Source organism: Cydia strobilella, chromosome 26 (genome assembly GCF_947568885.1).
Source record: "Cydia strobilella chromosome 26, ilCydStro3.1, whole genome shotgun sequence".
Taxonomy (NCBI): Eukaryota; Metazoa; Arthropoda; class Insecta; order Lepidoptera; family Tortricidae; genus Cydia; species Cydia strobilella.
In genome coordinates this window covers 2,325,809-2,349,067 of record NC_086066.1, presented here as the reverse complement: position 1 = coordinate 2,349,067, position 23,259 = coordinate 2,325,809, and the positions used below count along the sequence as shown (strand labels likewise).

Here is a 23,259-nt window from a genome sequence, read left to right as displayed (position 1 = left end):
AATATGACGGATCCGGATATATCGGATAATACGGATATGTATAAAAAAAAGTTACGTTCTACAAGGATTCGGTATAAAAAGGCTATTTTCTTAGATAGTAGGATTTATTTGATATTAACGTACTGAAATCGGTGTAGAAAAGTATGAAAAAAATTAAACATTTATTCGCAAATTAACAATTAAATAATAACAATCAGTCTTTATATAAAAAAATACAATGCTATTATGTAGCATATCAAGCACGTGTTATTTATTTTAACAGAAGATGGGGAACCGACACGATAACACAAAAAAGTCAATGATAACAACACGACACGCACAAGCACTAATGACGTTCCAGGTCGACGACCAACAGGCGACTGGGCGAAAGCCTGATAACAATAGGGTATTCTACACTACTAAATCAGTTTCTTTTTTATAACTGTCAAAACGATTTGCTAATATGGAATTTATATGAAAAATTACATCGTGACGTCACGGTCAACTAACCTACTTTTTATACTTCAATCCAATTGATTAAATAGAAATTGTGGTTACAAAATAACTGCTATCTATGTTTTTCTAATAATTATCTGGTGCTTTATTTCATGCGTGGTGTGAAATAATTTATTTTAAATACAGTGTAATATCCTATTACTTTAAAACATACTAATGCTTACCCTTATTCCAGTCAGATGGTTTACACTTTACACTATCCAGATAGCTAGTTTTAAGTGTTACTAGTACTACTGTTTCGTTAAAGCAATATTTGTATTTATTTTATGACGTTATCGCGTGATGTCTAGCTTGAGGTATTTGAATTTAAATAAAATAAATGTACAACCAATATTTAACGGATCCGTGAGATCCGAAATATCCGGATCCTATGAGGCGTTGGATCCGGATTCTAGATTCGACGGATATCCGGATTGCAAACCCTAGTAACACATAACCAGATTTAAGGTAGGGTAGGCCAAGAGGGGATTTTGGGAGTTAAGAGTTAGAAAAAGAAAACTCTGCAGAGATTTTGACAGTACACGCAGTGCAGGTGTTATTTTAAACGTCAAACTTCTATAAAATTATGACGTACAAATAACACTGGCACTGCGTGTGCTGTCAAAATCTCTGCTGACTATTCTTGGTCTAAAGGGGCCCACTGATTACCAGTCCGCCGGACGATATCGGCCTGTCTGTTGTTCGGAACTTTCAAATTTTTGTTCTAACTGACAGGCTAATATCGTCCGGCGGACTGATAATCAGTGGGCCCCTTTACTCTAATCGAGTTTGGCAGATTAACATAAGGCTATTTAAGTACCTACCCAGGTAGCAAAGTGACGTCAGCGACGTCATTTATACGTTATAATGACGTAACGGACGTCATAATGACGTATGAATGCTACCTGGGTACATGGAGACTATATAAAGGAGCCAAATCTCTATGTATGAAAAGTGTCCATCAAAAAACAGTAATTAGGCGGCGCCACCATACACCGAAATACTACCAAAAACAACCTACGTAATTTGGTCGGGTTATTTGTTGCCTTATATGGTTCATGTTATACTCATGTCCCAGAGCCTAACTAGCGCCACCGGAGAGATTAGGAACTATTATTTAAAGCTGAAAGCGGTCACTTTTGCAACAATTCTTCCATAAGAGATTGGCATCCTTTCTATACCATCCATACCTAGGTAGGTAATAAGTAAATTGAGTTTTTTGACGTTTCTTCTCAGCAGTGATTTTTTAACGAAGCGCTGGTATTAAACGATTGAGACATGTAAGGAAGATTTATTTTTACATTTGCAATAAAAGAATGTATACATTTGATGATAATATTGGTATATAATATTTTTTAAGAGTTTATTTTTAGACATAATACAATAATACATATTTTTATAAATTATGAATGAAATAAACGTGAATGTTAAAATTATTTATTTTTTAATTAGCTTTACACTTATCTTCAACACCACTCCTAACAATAAGATTTCATGTAGCTTTTGTTTAGTAACTCAGAGCCTCTCTATGATCGCTGTTAATTTCGCCGCTTGGGGCGCTAGTGTAGATGGAGGTCTTTCAAAATGTCAAATGCATAGAAGCTTGGGGGTTTCAAGCTTTTTTATCGGGAATTTTCACTCCTTATTCATAATTGTGGTAAATCTTTATCCATCTTTGATTAATCATGGTAAACAATAGATATAGCTCAATAAATGTTAGTGGTCTAAAAAAAGTGCCAAATAAAATCTATGCAAATTTAAACAGGTTGAAGGTAGACGTTAAAATACCTTTGTGTGTATTATAACGTATTGATTTTATAAAAATAAGCATAGAAGAATTTTGAGATCTGTTTTTCTGGACCTACATATACAGTGGCGCCAACTAGTGAGCACAAAAACGGTAGCCCTTATTGCCATACAAAATATTATTATGTTATTTTGAGGGTAACACATGCTGTACAGTCGTGCATAATTATTTTCCATCGTACTTTCACGGAAACGTACGAACGTGTCTTTCTATTTCAGCCAGTCTCGGTACAAAAAGTACTGAGGTTGACTGAAGTAGCATGACAAATACGATGGAAAACAATTATACACTATCTGTACATCATCATCATGTCAGCCGATAGACGTCCACTGCTGGACATAGGCCTCCCCCAAGGCTCGCCACTCCGACCGATCCTGTGCCGCTCGCAACCACCGAATTCCCGCGACCTTCACCAGGTCGTCGCTCCATCTCGTTGGAGGCCTACCGGCAGTTCGTCTTCCGGTACGCGGACGCCACTCCAGAACCTTCCGGCCCCACCGGCCATCAGTTCTGCGAGCAATGTGCCCCGCCCACTGCCACTTAAGGTTTGCAATTCTGCGAGATATGTCGGTGACCCTAGTTCTACTGCGGATATCATCATTTCTGATTCTATCACGCAGAGAAACGCCGAGCATAGTTCTATTCATTTCCCTTTGCGTGACCTTGAGCCTTCTTATGAGGCCCATCGTTAGCGCCCACGTCTCAGATCCGTATGTCATCACTGGCAACACACACTTAAGGTCACGCACTGAAGGCTCAAGGTCACGCACTATCTGTACAATTGTGCTTAACAAAAAAAAAACGCAAATTACAAAATTACATCTTTAATTAAAAACATTTAATAATTAGATACTTTCCTAAAAATCATATCAATTTTATAATATCAGCTCACTCACTGTTCATGTTTGATTTCTACTTATTAAAAAAATATTAAATACTTCTACATTGCCAGTTACATGACTTTTAACGAATTGATTAACGTTAAAATAACTGACAATTGACAATCGCTTGCGCTACAATAACGAAACGCTTTGTCTCTCTATCACTCTTGCATATTAGTGTGACAGTTGCGTTTCGTTCGCTACGGAGCGTTAGCGATTGGCATGTTGGCTACGCACCCTGCTCAGATTTCCTAATATTTAGTTATGTATCTCCATTCGTCCTCGTGTATAAATTTTGTATCGCATGAATTTATAACAACTGATTATGAATGATATTTATTAACAAAAAATAACAGTTTAGTAATAGTATATTACGATACAAGTGCGAAAAATAGGAAATTCGAAACGAGTGGCAATAAATTAAAACACGGCCGAAGGGAGTGTATTAAATCGACACGAGTCGCGAATAACTTATTCACACGTGTATCGTACGTTTTACAGTACATATGGCCCTTTAAACTTTCGACATATGCACGAAAAGTGCTCTTTTACGCACTAGTGCGAGAAAGTAGCACCATATGTACTGTAATAGTACAATTACGATACAAGTGCGAAAAATAGGAAATTCGAAACGAGTGGCAATAAATTAAAACACGGCCGAAGGGAGTGTATTAAATCGACACGAGTCGCGAATAACTTATTCACACGTGTATCGTACGTTTTACAGTACATATGGCCCTTTAAACTTTCGACATATGCACGAAAAGTGCTCTTTTACGCATTAGTGCGAGAAAGTAGCACCATATGTACTGTAATAGTACAATTACGATAGAAGTGCGAAAAATAGGAAATTCGAAACGAGTGGCAATAAATTAAAACACGGCCGAAGGGAGTGTATTAAATCGACACGAGTCGCGAATAACTTATTCACACGTGTATCGTACGTTTTACAGTACATAGGGTCGTTTAAATTTTCGACATAGTTACTTAATATGCTAATTACCGCACTAGTGCGGTAAATTAAGCACCATATATACTGTAAAAAAAACCTAAGACTGAATCCATAAATCAATTTGGCTTAGGTTTTAAAATTTTAAGAAATAATCATTTTAAGTTATAACTATCTGTCACAGAACTATATCAATATAGTTCTGTGACAGATATGTCTATACTTGATATAGTTATGTGCTATCTGTCCATTTGATAGTAGATGTAATACAAGACGAGATCCATGGAAGTAACATTTAAAAAGATATGTGAATATAATATATTTTCGAATACGATATGTATCAATCATGTTACAGTAAAGACAAAATATACTTTATAATTATAAGAATGGAAGAGTTATAACATCCTAAGGCCCAGCATACTACAAAAAACATAAAACACAAAAATGCCAGGTAAATTTTAACTTATAGTGTATAGAATGACAGAAAAAATACAATTCATCGAAATGAATAAGATTAGAAATTGTATGACCTCAAAAGTAGAGGTAACTTTTTTCCTCCAATATAAAATCTGAGTAACTATGCACTGAAATATAGTGTCGTTTACATAAATTACATATTATTACGCAATATCCGGGTCCACACAGAGCGAACATACGCGCGAGGCAACGGCCAGTGTAGACGTGCCTCGGCCGAGGTGGCGCGCGCGAGGCATGTCTAAATATGTCGATAAAACACGCGCGCCTTGGCCGAGGCACGTCTACACTGGCCGTTTTGTGTGCGAGGAAATTGCCTCGCGCGTATAATCGCTCTGTGTGGACCCGGCTACTATTAGGCATCATTCCATAGCATTTCGGAAGAAAAACTTAATTACTATTTTTGAGGTTAGGAAAAACTAATCATTAAAAAAACGGTGCATATATGTAGGACCGTGAGCCTTAGGAAGATAAAATGTACCATTTTCAACCAAAAGAGTACTTATTGTCGCTTGTCAGTAAGGCGCTATTTCCATATAGCTTCAATTAGAAATCAACCTTATCGACAACCGACAATGTGGTACCTTTTGGTTGAAGCAAATATATATTAATGTGTAAGTCAGTCTCTGGTCCGCAGGCCCCAAATTGATGTTCTTCTAGCACCGACGGTCGGTCGCGCTATCGCACTGGATCAAAACAGTTTAGATTATTATATAGTAGATAATAATATATATACATAGATATACGTTTGTGTAGCTATGTAAGTCAATTACATGTTTATCAGGCCCGTTTCGGCACGGTGACAGGTGCGACAATTGTCGACATCACTATTACTGACGTCACAGGCCTCCATAGGCTACGGTAACCGCTTACCATCGGACGGGCGGTCTGCTTGTTTGCCATCAACATTTTAATTAAAAAAAACTCAATCATATCGCCAATAAATAAGTAACTTATTTTGCGAAGCTAATGACAATTGTCACAGGCCCTCAGGCAGGCATGAGACGGTACCGTTTCTTTTCATAAAATATCCCGCTCGGTCGGAAGGGGAAGGATCAAAATCACGTGATGAGTGCAGACCACGGACCTGTATGAACTTGTTTTCAGCTTTTTAGGCAGTTTTAGCCCAACCGAATATTCGGTTTGGTATGAGCTGAACCGAATGATCGGCTTAATATTCGTATTCGGCCCATCTCTACATCGAACGAAACGAAACTGAAAGTTGAAATTATTTTATTCGCTGTACAGTTAAATAACAAGTTTTTGGAACGATTTTAATCGTTTAATTTTCTTTCCTAATCAGTTTTGGGTTATAAAATTACTAATATTTTTTTTGTGAAAAATATTAATAATACGACTTAATTCGTTTTGCCGATTTCATTGAAAAAATGTGACGTCACACCAGGGGGGCAGGGGTTTGCCAAGTGTGACAAGGAGGGGGGAGGGGTCAAAAAGGGGTTTTAGTTACCTGAACATGAACTGGTTGACTTGTATGGCGGGCAGGGCGGCCCTCAAGGCATTTAAAGATGCCGTCTGCAGCATCCCCCACACTTCTAAGTACTGCAGCGACGGCATACTGCTCAGCTTTCTGTAACAAATTAAGTTGACTGTACCTTGTTCCAAGCCTTCAAATTGAGATGGCAACATTCGTTTCTTACTGGCAACACCACCATACCATACCATATTTTTTACAAAACCAGGCGTGTCTCACTCCGCGACGTCGCTACAAGTACCTGCGGCCGCCCCAATTTTGGGGTTTTGCCACAGTATTTGCCGCGCACCACTATGGAACGGACGCCTTGCGCGGAGTAGACGCGCGACTATTTTATAAAAGCTATACTAACGTCAAAACATGTGGAGGCAGCAGATAGCACCGACTCAGAGCGAGGTGTTCTAACCGAGGCAGTAAAGCTACTGAAGTCACCGCTTTAGCCCCCAGTCGGGAGCAGTCAGACAAGTCCAATTCAAGAAGTCGGGAGCCCCGAGAGCACAGCGTAGCCACCACTGGAAAAATATTATATTATTAATGATGTTGCATGACAAATAATTAGGGTCGGACCAAAACAGTTTTTATCGAAACCAATGCTTCTATTTTGGCTCTAGATTCGACCGAAAGCGAAATTTTTATGGATGTATTAAAATTATTGAATAAAATGTCAACAGTCCGGTCTTTTTAAGCGGTAATGAACAATGAAATATCTATAATTGGCGTAAGTCGTACAAAATAAAACAAGTGAAAAAATGTAATATTTCGGTTCACTTTTTAATTTTAAGATGTCACAACCAAGATTCACTATACTAATAGTAGTTTATGTGACTGCTACATAATGAAAGGCATTAAAACACGAGTGTGGGTTTATGAAACGAACGAAGTGAGTAAAAGGGTAAAAACGGGACCCTATTACTAAAGACTCCGCTGTCCGTCTGTCTGTCTGTCTGTACGTCTATCACCAGACTGTATCTCATCAACCGTGATAGCTAGACAGTTGAAATTTTCACAGACGATATATTTCTGTTGACGCTATAACAACAAATACTAAAAACAGAATAAAATAAATATTTAAGTGTGGCTCCCATACAACAAACGTAATTTTTTTGCGGTTTATTGCTTAATGGTACGAAACACTTCGTGCGCGAGCCCGACTCTCACTTGGCCGGTTTAGTTAGGAGTTAGACCACGCTAACTTCTATGAAATTATGACGTTCAAATAACACTTGCACAGTCTGAGCCGTCAAAACCGCTGCCAACTTAGCGTAGTCTAACTCTGCAAGGTCCAAGTATCATAAGGAAACCATCCAAATCCATACTAATATTATAAATGCGAAAGTCTGTCTGTCTTTCTGTCTGTGTGTTCCCTCTTCACGGTTAAACCGCTGAATCGATTTAGATGAAATTTGGCATAGGGATAGGTCGAGTCCCTGAGAAGGACAGAGGATAGTTTTTATCCCGAAAATCATCCCTTAAGAAAGTAAAAAGCGGGGTGGAATTGAGATAATTAATGAAGTGCCTGCTAATTTGTGTGCATAATATGCTCAAATTGAATGATTGCTATGAGATTTTTTCCAGGCGCTATACTTACTTTAGCTGCTGTTACTAAGTCCACGCAGACGAAGTCGCGGGCAAAAGCTAGTTTGTCATATTTTTTAGATCTATAATACGTACTACGATAATACGATCTATAACAAAGAGAGTGAAAGGGAGAGGTAGAAACGGGAGTTGGAAGGGGCAGACCTCTGCGGACATTCTCTGATAAGATCGGGGAATCCTGAAGAAAGGCCAGGTCAAGAGCACCCTAAACCGGCGAGCGTGTATGAGGAATGTTATGAAAGTGAAGGAAGCGAAAGAGGTATGTCAGGATCGTAGCAAGTGGAATTCCGTGATCTCTGCCTACACCTCCGGGAAATAGGCGTGATTATATGTATGTATGTATGTATGTATAATACGTACTGTCATCTGTCATGATCCTCGCGCCGCCCAGATTCAGCCGTTGCAGTTTCTGCGGCAGTTTTGACACTAGGACCGTGAGCGCCGCTTCGCTCAGATTGCACCAAGATATATTCAATGATTGTAAACTGGAAAATAACAAATTACTCTTTAGTTTTTTGAGCAGACTTGTAAATGAAGCGACTTTGAAGCCTCGTGAACATCAGCTTCGGCTCTAGGTATCAGCAAAGATAGATATAACACCGTAATAGATGGATACAGTCTAAGGAAAAAACGTGCCTCGAAAATCACGAAAATTTGATACTCGATCAGATGGCGCCACTACCTATGGCCTATCTCGTGTAGAGGGCATTGACGGTTTCGTTTTTTATTTAACAATTTTAACGCATATCAGTGAAAGAACATGGATCAAAATCATATAAAAATAATTAATGCATATAAAAAAAATCATTTATCCATATTTAAATATATTTTATCGTATTTTTAAAATCTTCATTTTTAGTTTTAAAGTGTGTCAATAAATGACAGTGAATTTACTGTTGTTACAAAATTTACTATGACAGTACCGCTCTATCCTTATCCTCTTTGGTATCAGTCAATTAAGAATTTGTCAAATTACCTATAGCTAACTCAATTTATTGAACAAAAATAAAATCATTTCTCAATAATGAGATGACATTAAGACAAACACTGGAGAATTAAAAACTCTTTATGCCCTTTATGGAATCGCAATATTGGTTGGTGGTGAGTCATTGGTTGGTGACAACAGCCCGAAACAAAATAAACTACACTTCTTCCTCGTGTTGTCTCGGCATTTTGCCACGCTCATGGGAGTCCAGTCCGCTTGATAACTAATCCCTAGAATTGACGTAGGCACTAGTTTTTACTTGCGATTGCCATCTGACCTTCCAAACCAGAGGGTAAACTTATCGGGATTAGTCCGGTCTCCTCACGATGTTTTCCTTCACCGAAAAGCAACTGGTAAATATCAAATGATATTTCGTACATTTTTGTACAAATGAGTACTTTTGTGAGATCAATTTGTTAGTGTTTCCGGGGTGCTTTTGATTAATCGGCCGCAATTTCGTTTTACCCTATCTCACCTTAGATTATTTTCATGTATTAAGGTGGTTCGATTTTCATACAAAATTCAATCTGCTTTAATTAAGGCACTACACACTATTACTACAGAAATATTTGCTCATTTATCTACTTCTGAATATTCGTTTGCGCTAAATTAATAGAAAAACTTTGTTTCATACAGAAATCATACATAAATCAACGTAATTTTTTCATCAATTTTACGTATGTGTGTGTCACAAATGTCGTGTACAAATACGTTGCGTGCGGCGTTGCCACTCTATGACGTTGGCGACGTTGCCTGGCCGACCTGGCAGGATTTGCAGTGCCGTCATGTTTAGTGCATTTTTATTTGACAGTGTTGACACTGACACATAGGGTCATGTTTATTGTGACATCAATTTGTTTGTATAAATTGAAAATGATAGCAACGTCTAAATCAAGTTACAAAAATCATCGGTGTTCTGGTCCGCGAAAATCCAGAAAAAATCAGAGTCAATTGAAGCGGAATTCATGATGGTGAAGTTTTGTAAGGTAGGTACAGTTTCATTCCTTCATTGTACATTGTAATTTTCTCGTGCCGATCTTTTTAGAAAATAATTCTCACTTCTTCCGTAATGGTAGATATAAGCAGTGAACAATACCTATATAATGTAATTATTACTGTTTTGGTTGCCGAATAGTCAATGTGTCACTAACTCTAGGTTTTTTTAGGTATTGTGCAAAATGAAGAGGCATTCTTGGAAATAAAATGTTTTCCTTCATTAGCCAGAAAAAATCAGGACATCCTCACTGCAATAAAGTATAATAAAACATTTCCTCTTCTTTCTTCCTATAACATTAGAGATTTTGTGCTATCATGATATTAATTTTCTTTCAGGTACAGGGACAACTACGGATAACAAATATGAAAAAATGTTATTTCATTTGTTGTGTGAATCCATCTACACCAACAAGACATCCACTGCTGGACATAGGCCTCCCCAGGGATCTCCACAACGACTGGTCTTGCAAGACCGGCCAAAATATCGAGAAATAAATAATATAAATAAACATGATAAATATCCCGTTTTCTATAATAGTTATAATTAGAAGGCAAGCTATGTTGTTACTCACTGTACCTACTTGAATAAAAAAAAAAATATAAAAAAAGTTTTAATTTTATTTTACAATTACTACTTTATTATTAGTACATTACGATACAAGTGCGAAAAGTAGGAAATTGGCAACGAGTGGCGATAAATTGAAACACGACCGAAGGAAGTGTTTTAATCGACACGAGTTGCGAATTACCTTTTCGCACGTGTATTGTACAACGTTTTACAGTACATAATTATGGCCCTTTACAGTTTCGACATATGCACGTATTGTACTAATTACCGCACTAGGGCGGTAACGTATATGTAGCACCATATGTACTAAAAAGTATTTTACAGTACATATGGTGCAACTTTCTCGCCCTAGTGCGTAAAGAGCACTTTTCATGCATATGTCGAAAGTTTAAAGGGCCATATGTACTGTAAAACGTTGTACGATACACGTGCGAATAGGTAATTCGCAACTCGTGTCGATTTAAAACACTCTGCGGTCGTGTTTTAATCTGTCGCCACTCTTTTCGAATTTTCTCTTTTCCGCACTTGTATCGTAAATAACTATTTCAAACTGCAAGGGTACGATGATAGATCTCAATTCAATATAATTTTGCAACATTGGGCATTATTAGGTTATAAATTGTATGGAGATGAAATCTATCATCGTACCCTTCCAGTTTGAAAAATACTATAGAGGCTGGGCAGTAAGGGATTGCTTTACTTGTAGAACTATATTTAGCGCTTTAAAAAAAACTGATACCTGACAATTACAAACCTGGACTTCCTTGGGCTAGTGCTACTAAGAATCGTCAGTATTCTCCATCCTTTCTGAGTTGGAAGAACCCAAAAAGGTGAGATTTGTGAAAGTCAGGTTTTCAATATATGTGGCGTTTTCAACCAAACGGGTACCTACTTATTGTTGTCATATTTCCATAAAGCTTCAAAATGAAATCAACCTAATCGACAACCGACAATGTGGTACCTTTTAGTTCAAAACGTCACATATTTTTATAAAACGTCATAAACTAATTTATTAATAATACTGAATATCTGGGAGAAAAAGAAAACATAAGTAAAAACTCAAAAATGCTCGTTTTCCCAGAGATAAGACCTAGCTCGATCGAACCCCTTACAGCAAATTTCATCGAAATCGCTAGAGCCGTTTCCGATATCACTGAAATATATTTCGGTTATATCGGAATCGGACAAGAATTCGAAGACTAAAAGGTATAAGAAACATAACACAAAAAGGACAAAAAAAAGTACCCCTGACGTACCAGTCTCGAACCCGAATCCTCTTGCACGTATTTCCACGAACATACCGCAACGCCATTGCAGCATACTTACACTGCATGAAATTGTCTACTACAAGCATCACGGAAACACTGTTTGCATGTGTGAGTAATAGTAGGAAATAGCATGACAGAAACACTCTGTCGACTTTAAAAGTGTTTTTTGCACTAATGAAGTATTCAATGTTTATTATAATAGTTCAATATTTATGTAAAGAGTGCGCTAAACATACTTTTAAGTATACAGATACCAACACTATTCCACAAAAAAATAAAACCTGAAAATTTGCGAAAGTGACGCCATCTAGCGGGGTTTAAGCTTTGGGTAACCTAGTCGAACCACCTTAATTAAATTATTTTGATTATGTGTAAGGTTTCATATTATTTTCCTTTACTATGGCATTACGGCTTACCTAACACAGCCTTCTAGTATCGCAGTCAGTCCTTCGGCGGTGACCCCTTGCGCCATAGTCAGATTCAACGTTTCTAAATTACTACATTTGCCTGAAAAATAAACATACAAATATTTAATGTATACAGTAAGTACAGTAGCTGGCAGCTGCCACACCCTAGAGAATATATAACCATATCAACAAAAAATATACCATAGTTAACACAAGTCCTTAAGAGATTGTACACACACACACACACACACACACACAATTAATAAAGAAACATAGCTTTAAGAATAGTATAATACTAAATAATTGTAATTTGGATATGGAAGAGCGGTGCCTCCTAGCACAGGTTATTTTGTAAATAACTTAAAAGGAGACACCAGCCACTATAATATTTGTAAAGTTTTTGAATGAAATAAAACAATTTTGATTTTTTATTTTTTTTTGATATATGTGGTTGTCAACCGCCGCTGATTCGTTCGTTCATTCGGTGAACCGTTTTTAGACCGCGGGCCAGGAAGAGGTTTCCATGACCAATCGCCTCCCGGGCCAAAACTAGTATAGTGGTTAACGGCTATGTATGATGAACTCTCGTGAACGTCAGCTACCGCTCCGTTGGTGGGTTTTTTTTTTTTTTTTTTTTTTTATTTATTTAAGAAACAAACAGTCGTTTACAAACAAGTTTACAAATATTTCTTAAATTAAGACCTGGAGTTTCATTATTGTATATAAATTGCAGTCTATAAAACAACAAAAACATAAAGTAGGTAGGTACTAGGTAGTAATAGTTTGAAGGTAGGTATAGGTAAAACTCACGAGAGCCGGCGGAAGATTTGTACTGAAACTGTAAATTTATTTATTTATTTATTTAAACTTTATTGCACAAGCAAAGAAAAATGTACAAATGGCGGACTTAATGCCAAAAGGCATTATCTACCAGTCAACCATTAGACTAAAAAAATTAAATCTGGAATGTGGTTAAATTATATCTAAAAGAAAATCCTCGCCGATTCTCGTGAATCGACCCATGAGTAGGTACAGGTAATAAAGTTAATAAGTAATGTAGGAATTAATAAGTAATGACATGATTTCCGGAAAGTGACATAAGTATACATAAGAAAAATTTACATAATTAATTAACTACCGAAAAACACATTTTAATGAATTAATGGAACAGTTAAACAAATCCAAATTATTAAGTTTTTCATTTTCGTTAAAAAGTTTACAAACACGTCTTATAAATACATTTCGTGCATAGCATGTTCTACTATAGGGAATAGAAAACATTTTTTTCTTCTGACAGTGGCGCTGACGTCTACGAGGAACTCTCAAACGTATTTGATGTAGTAGTGAGGGGACATCTAATACATTGTTCATAATTTTGAAAAGTAGGACAGAATCTACACAGTCTCGTCGACTAGCAAGAGTTTGGAGCTTATGATGTATCAGCGACTCGTTATAGTTAAGGTGAGTATGACCAGTTCTAAAATCGAGGGTTCTAACAAACTTTTTTTGTATTCGCTCCACTCTTTCAATATGAACATTATGATAGGGTTTCCATACTGCGCAGGCAAATTCTAGGTGGCTGCGAACAAAACTGTTAAAAAGGATTTTGTAAGTGACACTATTTTTAAATGGCTTTCCCACCCGTATAATGAAACCTAGTTGTTTGTACGCCCTTTTTATAACCGATTCTAAATGAGGTATAAACGTTAGTTTTGAGTCCATAATAACTCCAAGATCGCGGATTTGTGTTACTCTACTCAGATTATTGTTGCCTAATGTGAAATTATAGTTAACATTATGTTTTTTCTTAGAAAAACTGATGACACAACATTTATTCAAGTTTAAAAATAAATTATTTTTAGTACAAAATGTCTCAAAATTTTTCAAATCATCTTGGAGCAAATAATAATCTTCAACAGAATTGATAATCTTATAAATTTTTGTATCATCTGCGTAGAGCAGCACTTTCGAGTTTTTAATATATTTATCTATGTCATTAATAAAAAGCGTAAACAGTAAAGGGCCTAAATGAGATCCCTGTGGTACTCCGGAACTAATAGACTTCCATTGAGAGGCGTAACCTGCTAGAACAACACATTGGCTCCGATTCTCTATATATGACTTTATCCAGCATCCAGGAATGGCAGCAAATAAAGTCTATAAAAAATTTTTTGTCATCGCCTCCCGCTTGATACTTTGTCAGATGATAGTTTAGATGCTATTGTGAATAAACAAAATCGTCAGCCGATTGTATCGCTGTGGAAAGACCGTCAGCTGGTCACATGAACATGTAAAAAAGAAAATTCTTTTTAGGCATCGGCGTCATCTCCTCCCGTTTGATACTTTGTCAGATGATAGTTTAGATGCTATTGTTAATAAAACAAATAGTCAGCCGGTTGTATCGCGGTGGAAAGACCGTGTTACGCGTTTCGGAAGCTGCCATTTCTCAACCCACCAACGGAGCGGCAGCTGACGTTCACGAGGGTTCATCATACATAGCCGTTAACCGCTATACGAGTTTTCGCCCGGGAGGCGATGACTGACGAAATTTGCGCCTGGCTCGCGGTCCATTTCATTGGTCGATAGGCCCCTCATGCGGGGTGCGGGAGATTTCTATAACGCATGCCAATATGAGTTTCACTAGTCGTTTATCCACCAATGAAAATGAGCCTTGAGTTGTGTATATTGAAACTTACCAATAAGTTGGCAAGTGCTATCCTGCACTTTAATACTCTCGAGGCTGAGCTTCTTGACGCCCCCGCATCGTTCTAGAAGACAGTCGAGGGTGCGGGGGTCTATGGTGGTCATGCTGAGGTCTAAGTACTGGACTCGAGACTGTTCTGGCGGTGAGGTGGGGTGCCATTCTGAGATCTAAAACAAACGCAAAATATTAATACAAACTGTAAAATAGTATCGCTGTTCCATCTTCTAACCTAACCTTTATTGCACAATACAAGAAAGTACAAATGGCGGACTTAATGCCATAAAGGCATTTTCTACCAGTCAATCATTGGGCCAAACAGAAACTTGCAATTGGTGCGGAAAAGAAACAACTTGGGTATACACAAAGATTTTTTATTTTATAAAATGGCCAATTTACTAGAATTTTAAAATTACAGATCGGTTAGACAAATTAATAAGCAGTATTTTTAGTGTTTGGTATACACGGTGGCTAAAAAATAAGTGCATTCCAGTTGGCAGGGAGGTTTTGGGATTATACTGAGCAACTTTCACTATGGGACCAACCCCGAAATCGCGAAAAAAATTTGGCTGTTTCATACATTTTGACTGGTCCATTTTCTATGGGACGGTAAATTTTTATTCGCGATTTCGTGGCTAGCCCCATAGTAAAAGTTGCTCAGTATAATCCCAAAACCTCCCTGGTAACGGGAATGCACTTATTTTTTAGCCACCCTGTACAAAAAAAAAAAGTGTTGATAAAGATAAACTGTAAGGTATTGAGTGCAATTATTGAAAGTTGAGCGTTGTGAATGATTCAATATCCTTACCTCTGAACTCGCAAGGCGAATTATGACGGGCAATCGTCCCAGTATCCTTCCCAGGGCGTTTTTGTTGAGGGTTTTGTTGCCTAAGTCCAGTCTTTGCCAAAGCGTCTCGTCGCACGCAACACGGTGCCACCTACACCAGAATAGAAAATATTTAAAGCTGGCCGTACACACCATGGCCTTACCCAATAACAAAGTAAATTCACTGCCATCTATCGACACACTATTAAAACTAAAAATGAAGATGTATAAAAATACCATAAAATGCAGTATATATTGGATAAATGTTTTTATTTTTATTTTCAAATAATTAATTTTATATGATTCTGACCCATGTTCTTTCACTGATATGCGTTAAAATTGTCAAATAACAAACGAAACCGTCAACGCCATCTATTCGAGAGTAGGCCAAAGGTAGTGGCGCCATCTGATCGAGAATCAAATTTTCTTGATTTTCGATGCACGTTTTTTCCTTAGACTGTATCCATCTATTACACAGTTATATCTATCTTTGCCCAATAATAAATTGTTTTATATTGGATTCGAAAATGAAATTGGCAATAAAACGTATCATTTTTCTTATGGCCTCACCTTTTGCAGACAAGCATGCAGTGCGCCAGGGTCCGCTTGGGGAGCCACCTGAAGACGCTCAGCATCATTTCATCCGATAATACTGAGAAAGAATCTACGCCCGTCTGATAGTTGGTCAATTGCAGCTCGGCTATGGGTGCTGAAAAAAAAAAACAAATTAAAAAAAACCGGCCAAGTGCGAGTCGGACTCGCGCACCGAGGGTTCCGTACATTACATAATTTTAACAATGTATTTTTTATGCGAAACGTGAGTGAAAGGTAAATTGCGGTTTACGATTTATGACGTATTAAAAAAAATACTACTTACCAGATATCGTTCAAACCAATTTTCGGTGGAAGTTTACATGGTAATGTACATCATATATTTTTTTCAGTTTTATCATTCTCTTATTTTAGAAGTTACAGGGGGGGGGGGTTACATTTTACCACTTTGAAAGTGTCTCTCGCGCAAACTATTCAGTTTAGAAAAAAATAACATAAGAAACTTCAATATCATTTTTGAAGACCTATCCATAGATACCCCACAAGTATGGGTTTGATGAAAAAAAAAATTTTGAGTTTCAGCTCCAAGTATAGGGAGCCCTAAAATTTATTGTTTTTATTTTTATGTGAAAATCTTAATGCGGTTCACAGAATACATCTACTTACCAAGTTTCAACAGTATAGTTCTTATAGTTTCAGAGAAAAGTGGCTGTGACATACGGACGGACAGACAGAAATGACGAATCTATAAATAAGGGTTCCGTTTTTTGCCATGGCTACGGAACCCTAAAAAGAGTAGGTACAACGATACGACCGAATTTCGATTCGTATAAACTTACAGTGACTGACATCCTTATCCTTGTCCTGTCCGTCCTTGGTCCCCGTGTATATGGACAGCGGGGACTGCCCCGGAGACGCGGGCAGGTACCGCGGAGCCACGGCCACTGACTGACCCATCGGGGTCTCTTCCTCGATCACATAGTCGTGGAGCAGTGTGGATTCCAGGTCCGTTGGGTGCAGGGGTTTCGCTGAAATGTAGGGTATGTTAGTATGGTAGACGAGCGCCGGTGGCCTAGCGGTAAGAGCGTGCGACTTTGAGTCCGTAGGTCGCGGCTTCAAACCCCGGTTCGTACCTATGAGTTTTCGGAACTTATGTACGAAATATCATTTGATATTTACCAGTCCCTTTCGGTGAAGGAAAACATCGTGAGGAAACTCCCAGGAGGACTAATCCCAACAAGGCCTGGTTTCACCTCTGGGTTGAAAGGTCAGATGGCAGTCGTTTTCGTAAAAACTAGTGTCTACGCCAATTCTCGGGACAGTTGCCAAGCGGACCCCAGGCTCCTATGAGCCGTGGCAAAAAGCCGGGATAACGCGAGGAAGATGATGGTGAGTATGGTCATGTATGATAGACGAAATATAAATTGAGCCAATTGTTCATAAAGAAAAAAAATATATCGACAAAAGCAAGTACAAAATAGGTTTTAAAGTCCCTGACTTCTGAGCTAGGTAAAAACCTGTGTTACAGAAATCAATCATAAAACTATATACTTATCATAAATCATTTATTTCGTGATAAACTAACATACATACATACAAAAGTAACAATATAAGGAAAATATAACATTTAAAACTTTCGCGGTTTAAACACATATTAAATCACATTTAGAAACGGGTCTATCGCGAATTTATTTTGTTACCTTTATTTACCGACGTTTCGACACAGGTTTCACTGGTCGTGGTCGCGGCTAACAGTTAGCCGTTAGCCGGGAATAACTACATACATATAATCACGCCTATTTCCCGGAGGTGTAGGCAGAGACCACGGATTTCCACTTGCTACGATCCTGACATACCTCTTTCGCTTTTCGCTTGGGAATAACTAGTTATGATACTTTGCGTTTCTGGGATAATATCGTCCACGTATCGTATGGACATGACAATACATTAATAATAGTTATTTACGAAATAAATGATTATGATTATACTGATATCGTCCGAGAAATGGGCCATATTTTATACAAACGCATGTTTATTCGCTAGGGCAGCATTTGTAACAGATTCGGCACATAAAATTGTTAGATTTTTTTGTTAATAATAATAATGTACAGTCAAGGCATTAAATATTGAGACGGACAAAGTGCCAAAAATATGTATTGACGACTTTATTGCGCGTACACATTAAGGTAGTATGTACATATTTTTGGCACTTTGCCCGTGTCCATATTTAATACCTTGACCGTATAAGGTGTCAGCAAATAAATGAGTTCATTATTCAGCAAATTAAAATATAAACAAATCATCAAAAACATCAAATGTAGTTCAATTCAAACTAGTACACGGAATCATCAGAAATATTGGTAGTCAGCAAATAAATAAAGTGTGTTGGTGATACAGCTTTATCATCATGGGTTTTAATATATTATTTTATGAAAATTTTGATAGGAATTCAACTTCAATTCAATAACAACTAAATCAAAATACTACTAGGTCAGGGAGGTTTTGGGATTATACTGAGCAAGTTTAACTATGGCACAGAATAAGTAATAGTATTGTCATACAGAACGGCCACGCACCGCCCCGCCCCGACTCGAATTACCTCGCCCCGCGACACCAGATTGACGGCCGTTTGCCGGCCGCTCAGTACTATTTTTAAGCAACTTACTCACACTATGACGCATGACGCGTGTACAGACGTGCCGTTCACACATAGAAACGCAAGTGATTTTTGATGTATAGCGTGTCCGCCCTGTGACTATGGGACCCACCACAAAATCGCTAAAAATAAATTTACCCTCCCATAGAAAATTGACCAGCCAAAATGCAAACAGCCTTTCAGGAATGCACCGTGTATATTTAATTTACACGCCTCTAAGAAACTGAAAATACCAGTCTGTACCTATATATTATATATTTTAGGAATTGGCTTGTACAAATGTTTGTGAACTCAAACCATTATACTGTTCAAGAAATACAGCCAACTGACAGACAGACCTGAAAGTAGGGTTCCAATTGCTATCGATACAAAACCCTAAGTGTGGAATTTAAGGATATAATACAGTACACACACAAATAATGTACAAATGGCGGACTTATTGCCTATGCTCTAACAGTCAACCATTGGGCTATACAGACATGTAAAAAGATACTGTGGTTTACTATTGACCTTTTTTTTTTTATACCACGTCGGTGGCAATCAAGCATACGGCCTATGGTAAGCAGTTACCGTAGCCTATGGACGCGTGCAACACCGGAGATATTACACGCGCGTTGCCGACCCTAACACTCCTCTCCCTCATTGAGCTCTGGCAACCTAGCGGCAGGAACACAACACTATGAGTAGGGTCTAGTGTTATTTGGCTGCGGTTTTCTGTAAGATGGAGTTGACCATTTGCATTACGGATAGTTTATGTTCATACATACATTTCTCAGAGCTCCTAGGGCTCTTGGCTTTAGAAGGCCCCGGGCTGGGGCTGCATATCTTGGCTCTGGGGCTCCGGGGGCTATACTTGGAGCGTGGTGAAGTGATACTGTTCACGTTCGGGTTCACATTTTCTATGTCATGCTTCCGTTTTAGGTTGGGTTTTAGCTGTAATAAAATAATTTTATTAGAATATGCAAGTCAAGAATACTGGCTGTAATCCTGGAATACAAGCATCCTTTGGGAGAGCTGAATAGATATAGTAGACAAAATAACCTTCTTAGATAGTTTACCCAATGAACCTAATTTCATGACTACTAAGAATAAAAATGTATATGGTAATAGGACTTTGGTCCTCATACGTGCTCATACGTGCCTAAAACTCTAAACAGCTTTCCCAGAGATGTAATTGAAGATATAATTAAGAAACCTGGTAATATTAAGGCTATTGTTAAAAAAGCGCTGATAAACAAATGTATAAATGTGTAAAATATTTAATTAAAATTTAATAATGTAAGCAGGGGTTGCATCCCCATATCCCTTAGCCCATATAATCTTAAAAATATAAGATTGGAGCTAGGAATGTTGTAATTCTTGTTCTTTATAAAAAATAAACAGTTAAAATTTTAAATTTTTTTTTTTTTTTAAGGGTCGCGAAACTATGGCTCGTGGCTTTTTGGTTGGCAACTGTCAAAGAAGACAAGAAGATTGCGGGTCACTTCTGGATGAGATTAGCTCAGGACCGGGACAAGTGGCGTACTGGAAGAGAGGCCTATGCTCAGCAATAGGCGATTAAAGGGCTGATATGATTGACTGAAATGAATTGTTAAAGGTTGACATATACACTGCTGAAAACATGCATATCGCAGCAGTGTCTCATATGGAGATATTTTGTTTTACCCGCCGATAACTTATTGTAATTAGGTAATCTCATTTCTAACTTTATATAATTTTTGTTTTTCCTATGTACCACAACAATGTTTAAATGTAAAATGTATCCACGAATGCAGTGTCGATACAAACCCGATAGGGTTTCACGGCACTTTTCTGTCTGATGTAATGTAAGATTTTAATATAGAATAAAAAAAAATAAAAAAAAAATATGGGCAGTCAAGTCTGTCCGCTATCATACACAGGATAGGGTTAGGGCTGGCCCGCACCCAGCGCACCAGGGATTTGCATTATTTGCGCATAGTCGCATAAAAGCAGTCCACGCGCGCTTTGCGAACATCCCTGATCCCTGCAGAAACGAAGCAGCCCTCAATACCCGGAACACGTTGTTGTATTGGATCCGGAGGGCCCCGTAGGCCCGCTGCGTATAGAACTACCATGGACGCCAGAGAAAGAGAGAGAGAAAGAGAAGAAATCAATAATAATCAGCGAATTTTGTAAATTCTTTTTGAGAACAAAGTTCTTAAACCATAATAATAACAGCATAGGTTTTACCTGTCACCAAAGGATTACCTGGGCCTAGAGTTGTACCCACAACTCTACCTGGGGCCATAACCAATGTTTTGGTAGGGCAATAAAAATAAGGTAAAAAAGCTGTAACACACATTGCTAGACACTGTGAGTGTACACTGTACAAGCGTAACAGCAGACTTAATGATTTACAACAAGCATTTTGATTTTGGCTCCACAACAGCAACAAGAAATATTAATATTTTGTGACCTTCTTCTTCTTCTCGTGTCGATGGTTTCGTATACATTTCATATTAAGCGGGACTAGAAGGTAGCGACGCTTAAAGCCCTGTCCGTTGCATCCCGTAGATCTTGCTCGGAACATGTGTGAACATTTTGTGACCTAATAAACACTTACCGGACTGGCCACTGTTTCTGTTTCACAAGGCTGCTCATTTTCATCTGAATCTAGAAAACTAACTCCCATCTCTTGCAGCACCTGATGAATAAAAAAAAAACATTTAATAAAATATGGTAAAGGCACCCCAACACATTAAAATGCTAAACTATAGAACTTAAACCATCACTGAAAATGTATAAAAAGATTAAAAAGTAATACCTAATACTGTACCATGAGTTTTGAATAATTTTGACCATGCTACGCTGGCTAAATTTAGGATAAATTCAATGCATACAAAATCAGGAAGATGTAAATCATGTCTTGAATAAAACATGATGGTTTGGCACATACACATGATGTGGGTAATTTTACATGCTTACATAATATGTGCCAATAAATTTGATACTTCAGGATCATGATTTCATGTCACATTGTACCAAGAGTTTTAAGTTCTAGCCTGCATGGATGTCAAAATGCATTTAAGTATTTGGTTATCTTATTACATATGAAATTTATAGTTAATGCGTTATAAATGAAGATTAAATCTTGAAGAAAAGTGTAATTAAAATAACAGTGATAATATGCCTGATTCCAAAATTGAGGCTAGAAAATATAGCGGGAACTGACCGGCACTTGTCAAAATTAAGGCGTTGGAAACTTACCTCCTGATCAGTTTTCCTGTCCGTTAAGCTCCAACTTTTACGTGCTGGGCTTTCAATACGCATACGCTTCCTAAAAATACACGTAGCATCAGTATATTTTGTTTAATAAGCTAAAATAATTCATGACACGTTTCGCGCCTTTTGACTTTTAGCGCCGAAAAATCAGCTGTCAAGAGGTACAGGTGAAATTTTAAAGGGTTTGTGAGAGGAACAGATAGCTTACCGAGGACTATCCACTTCGTCCAAGCCACTGGATAAAGGATGCACATCGTCGAAATTGTTAACGCTCATTACGTTATGAAAATTAAAATTATTTCACGCAAAATTAGCGGTCAATGATCTTGATCGCACATCACATCACACAGCGAAAAATAGACATAGACAAGTGGATGTGGATCAGTTAATGTTGCCATATAAAAGCGGGTGAATCAAAATTCATTTTTTTACGAAAAAAAAAAACAATTAAAAATATAACAGTAATGAAATAGTATTACTAAAACGCTATTAAAATTATTTCTTTTTCCTAAGAACTATTCATAGTTCTAATTTTTTTACTAGCACAGAGAAATAACCGCCATTTTAGGTCAATGACATAAGCATAAAATAAATCTACTGAATTTATAGATCCTTAAAACCCAATTTTTGGTGTGAAGGTCGTAAAAGTAAAGATTTATATAGTTTGTTAAGGGATTGTCCCATTTCAAACATAGACAGAGAGAATCATACTATCTTTGTCTTACACTAGTATTAGCACCCAAAAGAAAAGGATAAGTATAGTTTTTTTTGTTCCTATTTACTGACAAGATTTGCTTGATCTTTTAGATTTGTTTGAAATATATAATTATTTTTAAACAGCTAAAAGAAAAAAAAACAGTTCTTTTTTCCACCGGTAACATTAATTGTTGTTTACAATATGTTGACCAATGACGGCGTGCCGCCGTCACCAATAATGCTGCTATTGGTCCAATATCCCGCACCATATTTTGGTTTTGCACCTCCATCCTGTCAAAACAGAAAACAAAGGCGCACGATCACGTACGCTTGGTTCGTCGTATTTAATACGCAAAAAGTTCGCGAAACATTGATTTAAGTGATTATCTATATCCAAAAACGAATTTTCAAGTGCAGTGTTCACGTTTATCGTTGAAATGGCGACGCGGAAGCTGAACACCATCGAAGATTTGAGCGGTAAGTGCACCGTAAATAAACAATGATGCTCCGAGCTGTGACGAAATTTATTCTACGTATTTACTTAGATTTCCGACATCTGTGCGGTTCGTTAGCTCGTTATACGCTTGATTAATTGCGATTTAGCTCCTGTTTGATCAATTACGCAGTTAATTTAGTACAATTCTGCAACAGCTGTCTTTGTTTACTTGAGCGGTGATCAGAGACCAGA

At 37.5% G+C, this 23,259-nt stretch overlaps 2 protein-coding genes across 2 annotated transcripts in view; one reads left to right on the top strand and one right to left on the bottom strand.

Moving 5' to 3' along the window:
* Nucleotides 1-4,885: 4,885 nt before the first annotated feature.
* LOC134753184 (S-phase kinase-associated protein 2-like) lies at nt 4,886-22,245 on the bottom strand. Its single transcript, XM_063688983.1, has 13 exons — nt 22,084-22,245; nt 21,861-21,930; nt 21,217-21,297; nt 19,400-19,565; nt 16,816-17,004; nt 15,995-16,133; nt 15,407-15,536; nt 14,594-14,768; nt 11,907-11,997; nt 8,034-8,158; nt 6,430-6,589; nt 6,054-6,173; nt 4,886-5,271 (listed from the first exon to the last, which is right to left on the bottom strand). Exons 1-13 carry the CDS (start codon nt 22,149-22,151, stop codon nt 5,205-5,207), a joined length of 1,581 nt encoding a protein of 526 aa, XP_063545053.1. The 5' UTR covers nt 22,152-22,245; the 3' UTR covers nt 4,886-5,204.
* Nucleotides 22,246-22,850: 605 nt separating this feature from the next.
* The window catches only part of LOC134753199 (BCL2/adenovirus E1B 19 kDa protein-interacting protein 3), a 62,651-nt gene continuing 62,242 nt past the window's right edge, over nt 22,851-23,259 (top strand). The window contains exon 1 of the mRNA XM_063689001.1: nt 22,851-23,048. Coding sequence (XP_063545071.1) covers nt 23,009-23,048 — 40 coding nt within the window. The 5' untranslated portion in view covers nt 22,851-23,008. The remainder of the gene's footprint in view (nt 23,049-23,259) is intronic.